This window comes from Chiloscyllium plagiosum, chromosome 9 (genome assembly GCF_004010195.1).
Source record: "Chiloscyllium plagiosum isolate BGI_BamShark_2017 chromosome 9, ASM401019v2, whole genome shotgun sequence".
In the NCBI taxonomy this organism is placed as follows: domain Eukaryota; kingdom Metazoa; phylum Chordata; class Chondrichthyes; order Orectolobiformes; family Hemiscylliidae; genus Chiloscyllium; species Chiloscyllium plagiosum.
The window spans coordinates 105,015,985-105,033,276 of record NC_057718.1 but is presented as its reverse complement, the minus strand read 5'-3'; the positions used below and the strand labels follow the sequence as shown (position 1 = coordinate 105,033,276).

Genomic DNA, 17,292 nt, shown 5'->3' with positions numbered 1-17,292 from the left:
GGGAAATGGGGGGGCGGGGATATGGGGAAATGGGGTGCAGAGATATGGGGATATGGGGAAATGGGGGGGGTGGGGATATGGGGATATGGGGAAGCGGCACAATGGCTCGGTAGCAATTCTGAGACTCTGTGAATGAGACTGCGGCTGCTCTGTTTGTGTTTCCAATGCCACATTCCCATTTATCCTCGATAGCCCCAGATTCTGTGCCAAACAAGAATCTTTCTGTCTTTGTCCTAATTCAACTCAATTCAGTTCAACAAATTCCTAACCTATCTCTGCCTCCCTCTTTAATAATGGGATAATGTTAGCAGTTCTCCAATCTTTTAGCATCTTACCTGTAATCACAATAGATTTGAAAATTCCTGACATGGTCCCTGATATTTCCTCCCTCATGACCCTCAACAGGCAGGGATTCATCCCATCTCGATATATCCATTTTTACAGTTGCTGGGACCATCACTCTCTCTCTCTTAATATCTTCTGATTAGATTAGATTCCCTACAGTGTGGAAACGGGCCCTTCAGCCCAACAAGTCCACACCGACCCTCCAAAGAGCAACCCACCCAGACCCATTCCCTTACATTTACCCCTTCACCTAACACTACGGGCAATTTAGCATGGCCAGTTCACCTAACCTGCACATTTTTGGACTGTGGGAGGAAACCGGAGCACCCGGAGGAAGCCCACACAGACACTGGGAGAATGTGCAAACCCCACACAGTCAGTCTATTTTCTATTGTGATGACTCCTGTGAAGTATTCATTGAGGTCTGTGCTCATGTCCTCTAGGTACTCACAAACACCCCCTCCACACACAGACACACACACAGACACACATCCCCACGCAGACACTCACACACACAGACACACACACACAGACACACATACATACACCTACACACGCACACTCTGTAATTCCCTAATGGGTCCTACCTTTTCCCTAATTATTCTCTTACCCTGTAAAAACCTAAGAAACACCTTTGGGTTTTCCCGTATTCTACACACCAATGCTCTCTCATTCATTTTCTTTGCTTTTGTATTTTTCATTTTAAATGCACCCCATCCATGTTTTCAACCCCCCCTCGGGTCGCTGCTGTATTGAGTCCTCAGTATCAGCCATTAGTTTCTCCCTTTTTCTGAATCCTGTCCAGGTTTCCTTGGGTTTTGGACGCCTCTCCCCTTTGTCTTTACAGGAAGATGTTCCCCTGTACTGTCAATATTTCATCTTTGAACACATCCCACTGTTCTGACATGGTTATGTCTGCTTCGAGTTACTCCCAGTCTGTTTGAGCCAAGTCCTGTCTTAGTTTAATAAAGTTAGCTTTTCATCATTGAGAAACTGTTCTAGTTTATTTTATTCCTGGCCTATCCACATTCTTTTCCAAAACTACTCTTAATCTCATTCCTGTTCAGATGTGACCCACCCACCGCCCCCAGGAAGGATCCTAACCTCTCAGGAGTTAAAAAAAACCCTGGCATGTCTCTTCTCTCCAGCCACACATCCGTCTGCTTGATCCTCTTGTTCTGATTGTCACTACTGCATGTTACTGGGAGTGATCCAGAGATTACTCCATTTGTAGTCCTGCTTTTCAAAGTCCTCCCACAAAGCTGCTTGTAAACAAGGTAGTGTCACGATTAAAACCACAAACTGCAGCCATTGCTGGACCCATGTTGTCAATGTCCACTTTAAGCTTTCAGCTTTCCCCATAGCAACCTCCTGTTATTCACACTCTGTCTGGCCTGGCTTTCATGGGATTGTTTTCCCAAGGGAAGAGCAGCCTCTGAAATGCCGGAGTTTTCTGTGAGTCACATCACTTTGGTGTCAGTATTCCATTCTCCAATCTCATTGTCTTCTATAATTTTCTCAGTGCTCTTTACCTTCTCAGTGGATTATGCTTGACATTGAGTTCCACTCAAATTTCTTTATTTATTCTCTCTTTGTCAAGTGCCTTTAACACTCTCCATTCGCATTAAAGTTCTTGAAAGTGCAATTTCCTTTATTTTTGTCACAAGGCGCCATGATATTTGATAGCAATAACTGAAATACATGTATCGTTAGCCTAAAGTGTGCATGTGGTCTTAGCGAGATTAGTGTCCCTATTTTGAATTATTATTTTTTATTTGAAGCACTATGTAGGTAGTTTCAGGTCAGCCAGCTCTGTTGATGTTGAGACACCAAGCAGCAAATTGCAGAGCCAAGGAGAACAGTGGACTTTATTGTATAGTTGACAGAGGACAGATGTCAACTTGTGTAGAGGTTTAATTAAAAACCGAAAGAACTGCAGATGCTGAAAATCAGAAACAAAAACAGAAATTGCTGGAAAAGCTCAGTAGGTCTGGCAGCATCGGTGGAGAAAAATCAGAGTTAACGTTTTGGGTCCAGTGACCCTTCCTCAGATAGTTCTTGGAGACTAATGGAATTTGCTTACTTCAGGAGAGATTGTATGAACAAATAAGTAAACAGTTGGCTGTTAGAATTTTAGTTTTGAAGGTCAGAGATTGTGCTTTCTTCTTTCAGGAAGGGAAACACCTAGTGTTTGAAAAAAGTATTTGGGTTTCAGTCTGGCAGGATTGCAGAAAGTTTGGCTGAAGGTGGATGAGTACTCTTGAGATAGTTTCAAACTGTTGAGAAATAGATTACTTTAGTGCAAGGAGTTTCATTTAAACTTTCTAAAGCAGACGTCTTTAATTAAAACCCTGAGGAGGTTATTTGAAGCTGAGAAAATCTGTGCTCAGTTATATGAAAGCTCAAGGAAGAGGCAATCAGATTCTCTAAAGCCAAAGCTAAGTCAGATCCTTGGTGTGATGGAGCGGTGAACTCTCTCTGGTGTTGGAGTACACTAAAGATATGCTGTTGGAATTCATGGGATTATTGCTGACTGTGTGCTTTGAAATCTTTAAACATGTGTGATATATAAATCACTTAGTTTCTTTTCATTTGTGCAATAAACGCCTGTTTTATTGTTAAAACCAAAATTGCAGGATTGTGTCTTGTGCTTTTGTGAAAGACCACATCATTAAATCGAGAAGATAAAAAGTCTGATTTATCACGTCAGATTTTAGTCGGAGTTCTGACTCGTCTAGTGGCAGTTGGCAGTGGCAACTTACCTCCACAACAATAATCTTCCCCGAACTAACCATTACCTCTCAAATACAACATGAGCCATGAACTACGTTTCTACAACACAGGTCAAACATTCCCATTTGCCACAGCATACAATGAGAGTGAGATCATAAACTTACTGGTCATATCTAGCCAGACATGGACTGAACCCCCATCAATTATTCTTTCATCCGCTACCTTCTCAGTTGCCCTAAAAGGAAATAAGACTTTGTGTATTACTGCAGAAAGACAAGGACAGAATGGTGTTTGATGTATTTTGATTGCAAGACAATACATCACAAATTATATGTTACTGGGTTAATAACCTAAATGTTTGCACTTTGTGACGTGTTCAAATCGCACCAAGGCAGATCTCAAATTTAAACGTAGTTGATAAAATAAATCTGAAATTGTTATGATCACTAAACAGACTGATAGTTTTCTTAAAATGATATCTCAATTAATGTGACCAACTGAAAGTATCAGACATTTCAAGTTCTAAGTCTTTTACTGTGACAAATAGACTTAAAGCAACATTATCTAAATACTATTCCAGATGGAACTTATTCCTTAGACTGCACAAAAGACCCACATTTAACATTTAAAATTGACAAATCATCACCTTCAGTGCCTTAAGTGGGCAGAAACCACTTCAATGGTATCGTCAGTTCCTGATGGCTTGCTTCTGTTTTTTTAAAGATTCTAGTCATATCGCGTTTAATCCCTGGCCTGACTTCACAGAGCGGGCTATCTGGAAATCCCTCTTTCCAGTCAAATCTAGGGGTAAATCTTCCAGTCTTACTTCAAACCACGACCTTCCCATTCTGCATTCTATCTGGTGAATAATACAGACCTGGCTCCCTCTATCTCTCTTCCGTCTCTCAAAGTCTGTCAGACTGATCCTTTCTGTGAGATTCAGCTATGTTTAAAGAAAACTTTAAAAACAATGATCCAACAAGAACTCTCCATGGCCTGTTCCTTCCTAATGCCCCCTCCATGGCAACAGAAATGACATGGGCTTTGTATCCAGGGAGAAATACTGATTCATTATCCTCGAAACTCAATCAACTCTCAACTCAATCCTACCTTACAATTATATTGATAGTTGAAATTGTAACTGCCTTGCGCTACAACAGCTCCTGGGGACTTGGAAACTGACAGACCATCCACTATGGGTACTGCTGGCCTGGTCTCTGTTCCAAGTATGAGTACCTTACAGTTTCTTCTCAGTATGGAAACCAGCGCATTGTCCCATCCCCATCCCAACCGAAGTCAGAATGTATTCAAAACAAGTCACAACATACACTTGGTTCTTCCATTTTACCCTAAATTAAGGAGATAGTCCCAAAACATAATAATCTTAGAAACTTCACATATCAAAATAAAATCAAGTCTCAGTGATGGTGCCTGTGAAATTACATTGTCATAAAATCCCTTCTGGTCCTCTCAAGTCCTTCAGGGAAGGAAACTGCTATCCTTACCTGATCTGGCCTAGATGTGACTCCAGACCCACAGCAACGTGGTGACTCTTACTTGGCCATTTCAGAGGGCAGTGGAGGCATGGAGTTATGTTCAAGAAAGTGGCTCTCCAACAATGTCTCAAGGGAGAATTAGGAATGAGCAACACTAAACACCTTGCCAGCAATATTCACATTCTACAGATTAACGCAAGAAGGCCATTCAATGTTGTTTTTCAAAATAAGCCAACATTTATCAATTGCATTTTACCTTAAAAGAAGGTCTTGAGTGAAGTTTGTTCCGAAGCCTAGAGCTGCCCAGTATTTCCCATCCATTATTCCCTGAATGGCCTCTAACTGATTCACATTAATCTGTAAGATATACCAAACAGCCAGTTACACACGCGAAAGCGAGACCTTGAGGAGACTAATACAGACCATTGATGTTGACACAAAACGAACAAAGTAACTCCATTGTGATATAAAGTCAAATTATGGAATATGTAACAACATTTCTCTGGTGAACTTATTTGCTTTTCTCAATCTCTATCCATGTCAATATGTTAACCTTAGACCATGTGACCTTTATCATTATATTTCCATGTTTAACAACAGGGCTCAACCTTTCCCGAAAAGTCAAAAATAAACCCCTTTATATGGAATCTGAGAATTTGGATTACTTCCTGCTCCTGGAAGGAACAGCTTTATTAAAATGGGTCAAATTCTTTGAGGGTTTGCTGGGGTTGATGTTGAGAGATTCTATCCCTCAGACTGGAGGGTCTAGGTCTCAGGCTCACAGTGTATGGTCGTTCTTGCTATCTAACTGATAATCTCTCAGAGCATGATGAGCCTTTCATACACTCAAGATTCACAATCCTCAGAGTGAAATAGCTTCTATTTATCTCAATGAAAAATGATCACCCCCCTTACCCCTCACCCCAGTTATTGCTACTGCCCCCACCTACCCCCTCTCCCACTCCTCCCAGGTTCCCCGGCCACTCAGTGTCCACTCTGTCATTGTCCCTGTTTTGGTCAATGAAATCGGGCTTAAGTTTCCATCGGAAAATGTGTTGCTGGAAAAGCGCAGCAGGTCAGGCAGCATCCAAGGAGCAGGAGAATCGACGTTTCGGGCATGAGCCATTCTTCAGGAACTTCTTAAGTTTCCATCATCAGTTTTAGCATCTTGCTAAATGGTGTGTGTGGTGGAAGAAACATAAAGGTACCCACTTTGGTGGGAAGAGTGGAGAAATAGTTTATTTTGTAAATGGAAGGGAGAGAGAGATTGTGGGACTCTGTGCTCAGGGTCAATCTGAAAATATTAGTCTGCAGTGATAGCCCATGGTGGGGAGGCAAATGGAAGGTTGCTGCTGGTTGTAACGGGAATGGAACATAAAAGCAGGGAATTTGTAGCATAGTTACACAGTGCATTGAGGAGACCATGATTGTGGGAGGTTTGGTCTCCTTATTTAAGAAAAGATGTAAGAGAATGTTGACTCAACGTAATTCCTTGGTGGAGGTGGTTGAACATTTCAAAGAATGAGAGGTGACCTTATTGAAACCTATAAGCCCCTGAGGGGGCTTTACAGTATAGTCACTGAAAGGATATTTCCCTCAGTAGCAAAGCCCAGAACCAGGGGATTCAGTTTCAATGTAAGGGTCTCCCATCTATGACAGAGATGAGGAGAAATACTTTCGCTCAGAGGGATGTGAGGCTGTGGAATTATGTTCATCAGGCAGCAGTAGAGGGGGGTGAGTCAGGTGGTTGACTGACGCAGGGCTCAGTAATTGTTGGGGTAGGCTGAAATGGAAAGCTGAGATCAACAAAAAAATTAACTCTGCTTTCTTCCCACAGATGCTGCCAGACCTGCTGAGTTTCTCCCGCGATTTCTGTTTTGTTACAGCCAAGATCTTATTGAGTTGTGGAGCAGGCCGGGCAGGTGGAGGGTGTGTGTGTGAGACACCCTTCATCCATATACGGTCATTGCTATAAGATCCAATTGGGGAATTCAGGCAAAACTCCCTTCCCCAGAGAGTGAGGAGAATGTGGAACTTGCCCCCACATGGAGGGCCATTGTACAGACACTGGGTGAGCCCACGAGGGGGGGAGAGGAGGAGGAGATGCCAAGAGGGTGGGAAAGGAATTGAGTGGAGTAGCAATACCAGCAGAGAGCAGTTGGGCCGAACGTCCCATTTCTGTTGTGAGAATGAAAATGACCTGGACAATTGTTTCATTGTCGAACTGCAGCAGGAAGGTCTGGCTCAGGGAGGGTCGTCCTGTATCATTGTTCACCACGGCAACAGGCAGCTTCTCAGGAGTGTGTCCAATGCAGAGACAGATCAGGGAGATCTGTAAGACTGGCAGCAGGAACTGGAAAGCAAGAAACCTGGGGGGAGGCAACAAAAGATGATGCTCAGCAAAAACAGACAATTGAAATGAACCTTCCAAATTGTTGACAAATCTTATACAGGATAATTGGATAATGTGGTTCATTGGTGAATTGTTTTGCTCAGACTGTACAGGTTGTCCACGAGCCGCTGCTGGTGTATACAGTATCCACTGATGCTGTATGTCTCTAAAACCACACCTTCAATATTCTCCTGGTCCGTTATTTCTCCCTTCATCTTGTCTGTTTAAACTCACTATCCCCTGCTCACATCTCACATAACAATTTTCTCTTGGACTTTTAAATACAAAGTCAGTTTGAAATGAATGTCATTAATTACAGAACATACGAATGATTCTTTCACAAATCTTGTTCAACAAAGAACTGCTTAAAGAACAACAGCAAAACTTACCCAGGCATCCTCCGGATTCTGGTGAACGTTTTAATGATTAAAGCCATGATATTCCTCCATTTAGGAACCAGGCTTTTCACCCACTGCCGGCAGCTGACTAGAAATCAACACATGAAAGGAAATCAGACCCAAACCCTCACACCAAACTTTCCTGAAAATAAGAGATGAGAAAAGTTACACCCGGGATAATTTACCATGATGAGGATTTCACCCCTAACTAGGGGGGTCTGTGCTGGAAATTAGACTCACAATTCCCAGAGTCATCCCAGGAAGTTGAAAATTTTATCAAAGGGAGAAAATTCCAAATTGATCTGCCGCACAGACCCAGGCTGAGAATGAACATGCACCAAGTTTCTGTACTTCACAAGAACGACCACAGTAAACAACCCTGAACTATCAACATGTAACCCTCCTCATTAAAGCTCCAACTCCCTTCTAAAGCCTTGTATACATACACACAGGCACACATACATAGGCATATACAGACACACATGTGCACACACACACACAGGCACACATACATAGACATATACAGACACACATGTGCACACACATACACGGGCACACATACATGCGCATGCAAATAGAGACAGATTTGCACTCCCAGACACGAACATGAACACACACGTAAAAGACACATGCACGCACAGACACACACACACACACACACACACACACTCACTCACACACAACATTGGTATTATGGGTGGAGTGGAAAAAAGTACAGGGGAGACAGTTCACTAGCACCAGTCCAGGATTCGATGGAGTGTTCCTTTTGTTTCCAAAGTCCTTTAATTCTCCAATCTTTTCCTTCAGGTTTTCTCACTTCTTTGGAGGCATACAGCAATGGTTCACTGATTATAAACTCTCAGACTTTTGGTTAAAAGCAACAGCCTACAGAAACTGGTGAGAAAAAATAAACTAGTTTTCTTCAGGCTTTAGATATTTTACAGGAAAGAGCAACACACCATCCACCTTTTTAAGCAGTGTGAAGGCTCCTGCCAGTGATGTTCACAGCCACAAACTGTTCAGCTACCCAGAAACCAATCAGATGGTCACTGTTAGTCTGACGTCTTTTGGTTGTGGATTTGAGATCAGTGGGAATACCAATCAGTAACCTGTTGCCAGCTGAATCTCAGATTATGCACAGACCCCTGGAGCCAGGCCATTTACAAACATCTTCTGTCATTGGTTGAACAAAGCAGCAATGTAAACACTGCACCCCAAAGGAGATTCTGTCACTCGCTTTTTTAAAAAAACATACTTCGATTCCTTCCTCATTCCTTTGTTGTAAAATAATTCTTGCTCCAATTCAGAATGTAGTAAAAAAGCACAGTAAATTCGGAAATAGCAGCACTCAGCCCCTCCAACCTAATGTGCCATTCCAGTTTGTGGCTAATCATCCACCTCAACACCATTTTCCCACATGATTCTTTCATTTAATTAAAAATGTATTAATCTGTTTTGAACTTACTCAGTGACTGACCCTCCACATCCCTTTGGGGGAAGAGGATTCCAACGGATTCCCCACCCTCTGAGCGAAGAAATTCCCCTGAACTGGTCTCGGCATCGAGCAGGGGCACAGTGGAGTGAATAGCCTCCATCTGAGGTGTATCTCTCGATGTGTTCACTCCTAAACGCTGAACTAGGAAGGGAAAAATAATCCTCGATTCGGAGTCCCTGTTGCCGTCAGGTAATAGGACTAGATTAATTTAGTATCTGGTCAGCATGAATGAGTTGGACTGTAGCATCTGTTTCTGTGCTATATGACTCGATGAATTGATTCCCTATCTCTAATGGGTGATAATTACTGAAAGACCCAGTCTTTGCGTGAAATACCAACTGACATTGATATACTCAGTTTGGTCTCCATAGCCCAGTTTAAGTAAAATAAAGTTCGATGTTAACTCTCTATTGAACACTCTGCGGGGAATTTGACAGAAGGGATTGTACATGTCTGGTTTAAATACTTAGAAAGTGCTTGTTGATTCCAGCTTTGATCACAAAGCTCTTCCAGCTGGTGATAAACAAAGAGCTTTCATGCTTTCAAAACCCGTGTGAAAATGAAAAACAGAAATTTGTCACTCTGTGAGTTTTTGATCTTGGACTTATCTTTGAGCAGAGAGTCAACTTTATAACATGTTGACAGGGAGTGGAATGAGAAAGATAAACATGATTTGGAGGTGCCAGTGTTGGACTGGGATGCACAAAGTTAAAAATCACACAACACCAGGTTAAAGTCCAACACGTTTATTTGGAAGCACTAGCTTTCGGAGTGCTGCTCCTTCATCAGATGGTTGTCAAGATAAAGGCTTGTATTGTCAGGTACCAGCCAATAACAGCGTCCTGACACTGCCACATTAACACACAATGCCGGTACGTGTGAGTTTACCCAATTCCAGTATCCACCAACCTGCTGTCAATTCTGCCCGAGAACATTTGTGGGTCTCAAAGCAGAGGGTCTTAAAGAATCTCCACACTTCAATCCAGCAACATTCGGCCTCTCTGTTTACGGTTTCTGTACTGGGATCAACCAGATCCTGTACTGGCATCAACCAGATCCTGTACTGGACCAACCAGATCCTGTACTGGGACCAACCAGATCCTGTACTGGGATCAACCAGATCCTGTACTGGGATCAACCAGATCCTGTACTGTGATCAACCACATCCTGTACTGTGATCAACCAGATCCTGTACTGGGATCAACCAGATCCTGTACTGGACCAACCAGATCCTGTACTGGGACCAACCAGATCCTGTACTGGGATCCACCAGATCCTGTACTGGGACCAACCAGATCCTGTACTGGACCAACCACATCCTGTACTGTGATCAACCAGATCCTGTACTGGTACCAACCAGATCCTGTACTGGGACCAACCAGATCCTGTACTGGGACCAACCAGATCCTGTACTGGGATCAACCAGATCCTGTACTGGGATTGACCAGATCCTGTACTGGGACCAACCAGATCCTGTACTGGGATTGACCAGATCCTGTACTGGGATCAACCAGATCCTGTACTGGGATTGACCAGATCCTGTACTGGGATTGACCATATCTTGCATTGGTATTGACCAGACTGTGCCCTCAGATCAATCAGATTCTGCACTGAGATGATCCAGATCCTGCACAAGGATCAACCAGATGAGGTACTGGGAATGACCAGACCCTACATGGGAATCAGCTGGGCCCTGTACAGATTCTGAACTGATTTGTGTGGATGAGGAAGACCATTTTATTCATTTTAATTTGTCCACCACATCTGGGATACCATTCAGAATGTTGATTACTCTCTCCTTGTGGGAGATTCAATTCAGTTTTGGAGCTGCCTTTATGATATATGAAGCTTTGTCCTTCTTTGTGCTCCCATTGCTAATTTTAAATCAGAGGTAAATAGTGTTTTGTTAAGCAAAGGGATTCAGGGATATGGGCCATAGATCAGCCAGGATCTCATTGAATGGTGGAACAGGCTCAAGGGGCTGAATAGCCTCCTCTTGTTCCTTTGTTGCACTGTTCACTTTGTGCCAGGATTCTAAATTAATTATTTCTATGCCGTGTACTGCCTTGCTTTATCTTTCAATGTGGCTGTTGCTGAAAGACACACGTGGCTCCAGTCTGTCCATTGATCTGAGGAGCCGTGACCCAAGGGAGCAGTCAGTGAGTCTCCGTTGTGCCTGCATCGCCCTGTTGTCTTGGTGATTGTAGCTGGATGTAGTTTTCCAGATGGGTCTGATTGACAGGTTAATGATGACCATCCATTACACAGTTGTTCGATGCTCCGCCAGGCTTTACTGAGAAGCTGAAAGTGGAGTTTACTTCCATTCCTGAGTGTCTTCAATCTGATCCACTCCATCCTCATCCAGGGAGAGTGTGTCACTGTGTTTCCACCCTATCTGCCTGTCTGCATTAAATTTCACTGTAAGTTAAGGCAGGTTTTCACATTCCCTTTTTGATAAACGTGTTCTAATCAAAGACCTTCAGCAACTTTGAGAAATGTGCGCTCTTTCTGTGTTTAAGACATCACCATGAAATTGAATGAATAAATGCTCTGATGTTGATCCGCAGGCAAGTCTCAATGCCTCTGACCTATCTGCCCTGATTTCTGTGCTGCAGCTATTGACACCATTACAGCCCTGGGTCTAATTGGAGAGAGGTTTATTGTGGGACATGAACATAAATAGTTGGGTTGTTCAGATTCACAACATCAGCTGGTTCACCAAAATCAACCTGAACGCGCATCAGAATCTTCACCGTATAAAATCATCGGGTCAGAGTTTTTACAGTTTGGATAGAGGCCCTTCGGCCCCTTGTGTCCATGCCAGTCATCAAACATCCATCTGTTCTAATCCCATTTCCCAGCACTTGCTCCGTAGTCTGTACACTGTTAAAGTTCCGAGAGCTGATCTCAATACTTCTGGAATGCCTTGAGGATTCCTGCCCCACTCACTCTCCCAGGGATATTGACTGCCCTTCCCCACCCTCACAGTTATCCCTGAAATTCACTTTCCCAGAATTTTACATGAAAATGGACTGATGGGTTTGGAGCAGTCTCTGTCTTTTTGTGCACCTGTTTCTGTATGTTAATGTCTTATTCATACGAGAAAAGTAAGCAAGTCAGTGTGAGAAAGGAGCATTGACAGGGAGACAGAGAATGGCACACAGACAGGTTTACATATTACCTGGGAGCTTGGGGACAACTGGCTGTGGGAGCAGGGGACTAGTTTCCTCCTCACTGTCCCCTTGGGGGCTCTGGGTCCTGTGCCAGGCGGTAGCAGAGACCTGCGCAGATGATTGATCTGAGGATTTACACAACTTTAGGAACACATTCTCCAAAGTCTAAAACAAGTGAGAGAGAAATCGGAACAACTTTACTTGAGAGCTAATGCACCATTCGCATCATGGCAATCCCATTCAATCCAACTTAAAACTCACACAACACCAGGTTATAGTCCAACAGGATTAATCGGAAGCACTAGCTTTCGGAGCGACGCTCCTTCATCGGGTGGTTGTGAAGGACACAATTGTAAGGCACAGAATTTACAGCAAAAGATTACAGTGTGATGCAACTGAAATTATACATTGAAAAATACCTTGATTGTTTGTCAAGTCTCCCATCTGTTAGAATGACCATGTTAGTTTCACTTCTTTCATATGTAACTCTCAAAACCTTTTTTAAAAGTTACATTCTCAGGTGAACTTTAACAATTGGTGTCAGCCCAAATAATATGTTGAAAGTCTAGATTAGAGTGGTGCTGGAAAAGCACAGCAGGTCAGGCAGCATCCGAGGAGCAGGAAAATCGACGTTTCAGGCAGGAGTTCTTCATCAGGAATAGAGGCAGGGAGCCTGCAGACTCTGTGTCTGGTGTGGTGGGTTGTGAGTGTCTGTAAGTGAAAGTATCTATGTGTATGAGTGTAAAGGGGTTTAAGTCTGTGAGAGGGTGCATGTGTGAGTGTGGGAGTGTGTTTGTCTGTAGGAGTGTGTGTGAGTGTCTGTGAGCGTGTCTGCCTATAGGAATGCGTGCGTGTGTGTGTATGAGTGCCCTACACACTCCTACACACACATGAAAACCCACATGCACACATACACATATATGTTTATGGGGTGAATTTGGACTTGCAGAGTTACATTGTACTTTGCTCAAGAACTGCACAAATCCATGTAAGACTCTGTTAACTCATTTTTTTAGATTAGAATCAGTCTAAACATTATGGCACAGACGACAGCACACAGGGGGCTAACACCTTCAACACATCTGGGCTGACACCAATTGTTAAAGTTCACCTGAGAATGTAACTTTTAAAAAAAGTTTTGTGATTTACATATGAAAGAAGTGAAACTATCATGGTCATTCTAACAGATGAGAGACTTAACAAACAATCAGGGTACTTTTCAATGTATAATTTCAGTTACATCACACTGTAAACTTTTGCTGTAAATTCTGTGTCTTACAATTGTGTCCTCCACAACCACCTGATGAAGGAGCAGTGCTTTGTACACCCCAGTCCAACACCGGCATCTCCAAACCATTCAATCACAATTACTTACTGCTACATTGTGGAATCTTATTAAATAATCCGGTGGAGCCTCTGCCAGCAGCTTACCGTTCCTCATTAACCCAACCTGAGGGACAGAAAGAACAGGTTTCATCAAAAATACAAGAATGTATTTGTGGTATCTCAGTGTCAGAGCCACAGGAAGTCACTTTCAAGGGGACACTGTACCCATTGTGTGTATGTGGATTCCCAGGCTGAGCTCTCACTGTTTCAAGGAATTTAAGAACAGGAGACAACCTCAACCTGGAGGACAAACGCAGAATGAAAAAGATTTTAAAAAAAGAAAACTAGAAACTCAACCATGGAGTTACATCAGGAACAAGCAAGGTGTTTGTGGTGGTCGGAGATTATTCATTTCAGCTCCAGGATGTCTCTGCAGGAACTCCTCAGGGTTGTCTCCTAAACCCAACCATCTTCAGCTGCTTCATCAATGACCTGCCAACCAGGAGAGGACTAGAAGTGGGCTTTTCACTGTATGATGTTCAGCAGCATTCCCAACTCCTCAGAGACTGAAGTGAACAGTTTCTCGACACAATGTTTGGATTTGAAATGCAATACCTGTATGAAAGTATATTCAACACCAGACGTCATCTCTACATGATTCCCACTCAGACTGAAAGACCAAAGCAGCAGTGAAACTCGCCAAAGGGATCATAAAGCAATTGAACAAGCTGCACCAGGGACAGTGACAATGTGCCAGTCTCCCTGGGCTGGTAATCCTGAGGCCCAGTCTGCTGTTCTGGGTTCGAATCTCAGCAGGGCAGAGGGTAAAGTTTGAAATCAATCAGAATCTGTGATAAAAAGCCAACCTGCTGGCGATGTCATCACTGTCGATTGTGGTAAAAATCCATCTGGTTCACTAACGTCCTTTAGGGAAGGAAATCTGCCATCCTTATCCATCCTGGCCAACATGTGACTCCAGACCCACAATTGGTTGCCCTCTGTAATGGCTGAGCAAGGCCAGGCCCAGGCAATTAGGGATGTCCTGAAGCCAGTGGCAGCCACTCTCTGTGAATTAATTTTTAAATAAAATCCAGCTGTCAGGAAACACTGGCCTTTGCTGAGGACAGACAAAGAACACTCACAGTCACTGAGTGCTGGGGCTTGCTATCATTACACCATCCCCAGGTGAAACAACAGAATCCATTGTCAGGAAGAAACCTCAGTTTTCCCAGGACCACAATTATCATTCTACAACATCCTACAGAAGGAGATCTTTGGAGTGGAACAACTTTGCAACATGAAGATCTTGTGGTGCATTGGGTAGTGTCCCTGTCTCTGAGCCAGAAGCTGCAGCATTGCATGATCTGATGGTCTAGTAGGGTGTGTTTGTAACAGAGAAACAGGTGGACTCTCAACCTCCAACCTTTCAGCACTCACCAAGAGCAGGAAGCTCAGTGCAGTTAGACAGGGCGTTGGTGAGATCATAGCCGGAAGCCAGTGGGTAGCTTTGGTCCCCTCCCCAGGGGAAGGTATACTCACTCTGGAGGGACTATGAAGGTTCACCTGGGAACAAATTCCTGGGATGGTGAGATTTTCCCATAAGGAAATACAGTCTGGGCTTTTCAATTCTGGAGTTTAGAAGAATTAGAGATGAACAACAAACTGTAACAAGGAGGGACAGGCTGGATACAGGAAGCTTCCTCATGGGACACACTCTCAGAATGAGGATCAGACCATTCAGGGAATGGAGATGACAAGGAATTCCTTCCCCAACGTAAATTCCACCCCCCGGAGAGAGCGCTGACTGTTTGGAATTCTTTATCCTAAAGGACGGCAAAGGTTCAGGTTCTGAGTATGTTCAAGACTGAGATTGACAGCAAGGGATATGAGGATCATGCAGGAAAGTGATTTTGATGAAGATCAGCCATTACCTCATCAAATGGCAGAGAAGGCTGGAAGGGCTGAATGGCCTCCTCTTATTTCCAGTCTCCCTCTGTGGGAGGTTCCTGACTGGGCCCAGCTTGATAAGGAGCGATGCCTCTTGTGGCCCTGACAATGATCTGCTCCTGGAGAAATGAGCCTCAGAAACCGATGGAAGGTTCTGTCTCTTACATCTCAAGGTAGGGAAAGGCCTCCTGCTCTGAGGAAACCTCTCACCTCCTTTGAAGAATCGATTATTCAAATCCTGGAGACTGTGCCCCAGGAAACCTCAATAATTGCAAGGTCTATGGCAAAAAGGCAAATAATCAAATGAAACCTGGGAATGGGATAGAGATTTGGAGAAGTTCCAGGGAAAAGGAGGATGTGAAACATGGTTTCGTTTGGGCACTGTCGAGAATAGGGAGTGAGTGAGTGAGATTTGTTCAGAAACCCACAATTCCATTATTTCTAGAAATTTCTGCACCAAATTGCAACACATTGGTTGCAGGTGTGAATGTTTACTGAGAGTGTTCACAGTTACTGGTGCTCAGTGGGATGACACTATGTAAAATCATTGGCTATTTGCAATCTACAATCACAATGGAATGAGTTTACTCAATAACACTCCTGGACATTTTTGTTCATTCAGACATTGACAGAGGTATCAGTACATCATCAAACAGGAAGGAAGAGGGTGTCCTACCACATGAGCCTGGCTTGCTTCCTCGATGTAATGAGTTGTTATGATCACTGATACCTTTCGATCCTTCACCACATCCAGCAGATGTTGCCATATCCTCCAAATATAAAAGGAGAATGTCATCTAAAGGACAAGTTTAAAATAGCTGCCAACATCAATTCATTTATAATTTGTGAGAATTCGTAACACTTGACAAAGAGTCACTGAACAATCAAGAGACAACATTTTCAGTAAGAAATGCCAAGCTCCTAGTTTGACGTTAATGTGGGCCCCCTCTGAGTTCATACTGAGGGTCTGGTGTCTTACTCCAGACATACAAAGCCTCTGTGCGGTCATTGCTGGAGGACTGCATATAGGCTTTGCTCTCGCCATTGACAGAGTACAACAAAGGTTCAGCAATCTAATTCCTGGGATGGAGGGAATCACCCATTAGGAAAGACTGAATAGACAAGAGGTTTATTCGTGGAGTTTAGAAGAATGAGAGGCCATCACCTTCTCCCAGGGCTCGATAGGGTAGACACAGGGAGGCTGTTTCCCCCTCGAGGGGATGGGGGAGCGGTCTAACACCAGGGGCAGGCCACTAAAGAGTGGGATGAGGAGGAGCAGCTTCACTCAGAGGGTGATGGATCTTTGGAATTCTCTCCTCCAGATGGCTGTGGAGATTCATTCATTGAGTACGCTGAAGATCTCTGCAGGTGAAAAACATCGACAGGTACAAGGATAGGGCAGGAAACTGAGGAAGTAGAAGATCAGCCATGATCTCATTGAATGACAGAATGGGCTTGAGGGGCTGAGTGGCCTCTTTATGCCCCTGTTTTTCATGTTCACGTTTTAAAGGAGATCACTTTGTCACCTCAGATATCTCACTTCCTGGTTACAGATGTTAGATGTCCATTCCCCGTTGGGATGCTGGTTACTGTAAAAGGAGATAACCTCAGCACACAGAGACCTGGGAACAGGACAGGAATCAGAGCTGATCCAATGATACAGAGAGATTCCCGGAGTGGGTGTGCACTGTGATGGTGAGCAGTGACTGTGCAGGATAAGTGTACATGGCCACACCAAACCCAGCAGCAGGATTGGTGATGCTCAGACTCTCAGAAGGATGGGCCTCTGCAGCCAGCAGCGAAGGAGTGACATGCAGAGACCGTCCCTCCCTCTCTCCTTCACTGCCTCCCTCTCTCCATTCCTCTCTCCCTCCTTCCCTCTCTCCCACTCTCCCTCCTTCCCTCCTTCTTCCCCTCCCTCCTTCTCTCTCTCCCTCCCTGCCTCTCTCTCTCTCCCTCCCTCCCTCTCCCTCCCTCTCTCTCTCCC

General features: G+C 43.9%; 1 protein-coding gene across 1 annotated transcript in view; it reads right to left on the bottom strand.

Annotated features, from left to right (window-relative positions):
• Positions 1-17,292, bottom strand: part of abch1 (ATP-binding cassette, sub-family H, member 1) — a 79,495-nt gene that overhangs the window by 39,284 nt on the left and 22,919 nt on the right. The window contains exons 5-11 of the mRNA XM_043696706.1: positions 15,982-16,075; positions 13,408-13,482; positions 12,041-12,197; positions 7,356-7,452; positions 6,775-6,943; positions 4,831-4,931; positions 3,243-3,313 (exon numbers count right to left, since the gene is read on the bottom strand). Of these exons, the coding sequence (XP_043552641.1) occupies positions 3,243-3,313; positions 4,831-4,931; positions 6,775-6,943; positions 7,356-7,452; positions 12,041-12,197; positions 13,408-13,482; positions 15,982-16,075 (764 nt within the window). The remainder of the gene's footprint in view (positions 1-3,242; positions 3,314-4,830; positions 4,932-6,774; positions 6,944-7,355; positions 7,453-12,040; positions 12,198-13,407; positions 13,483-15,981; positions 16,076-17,292) is intronic.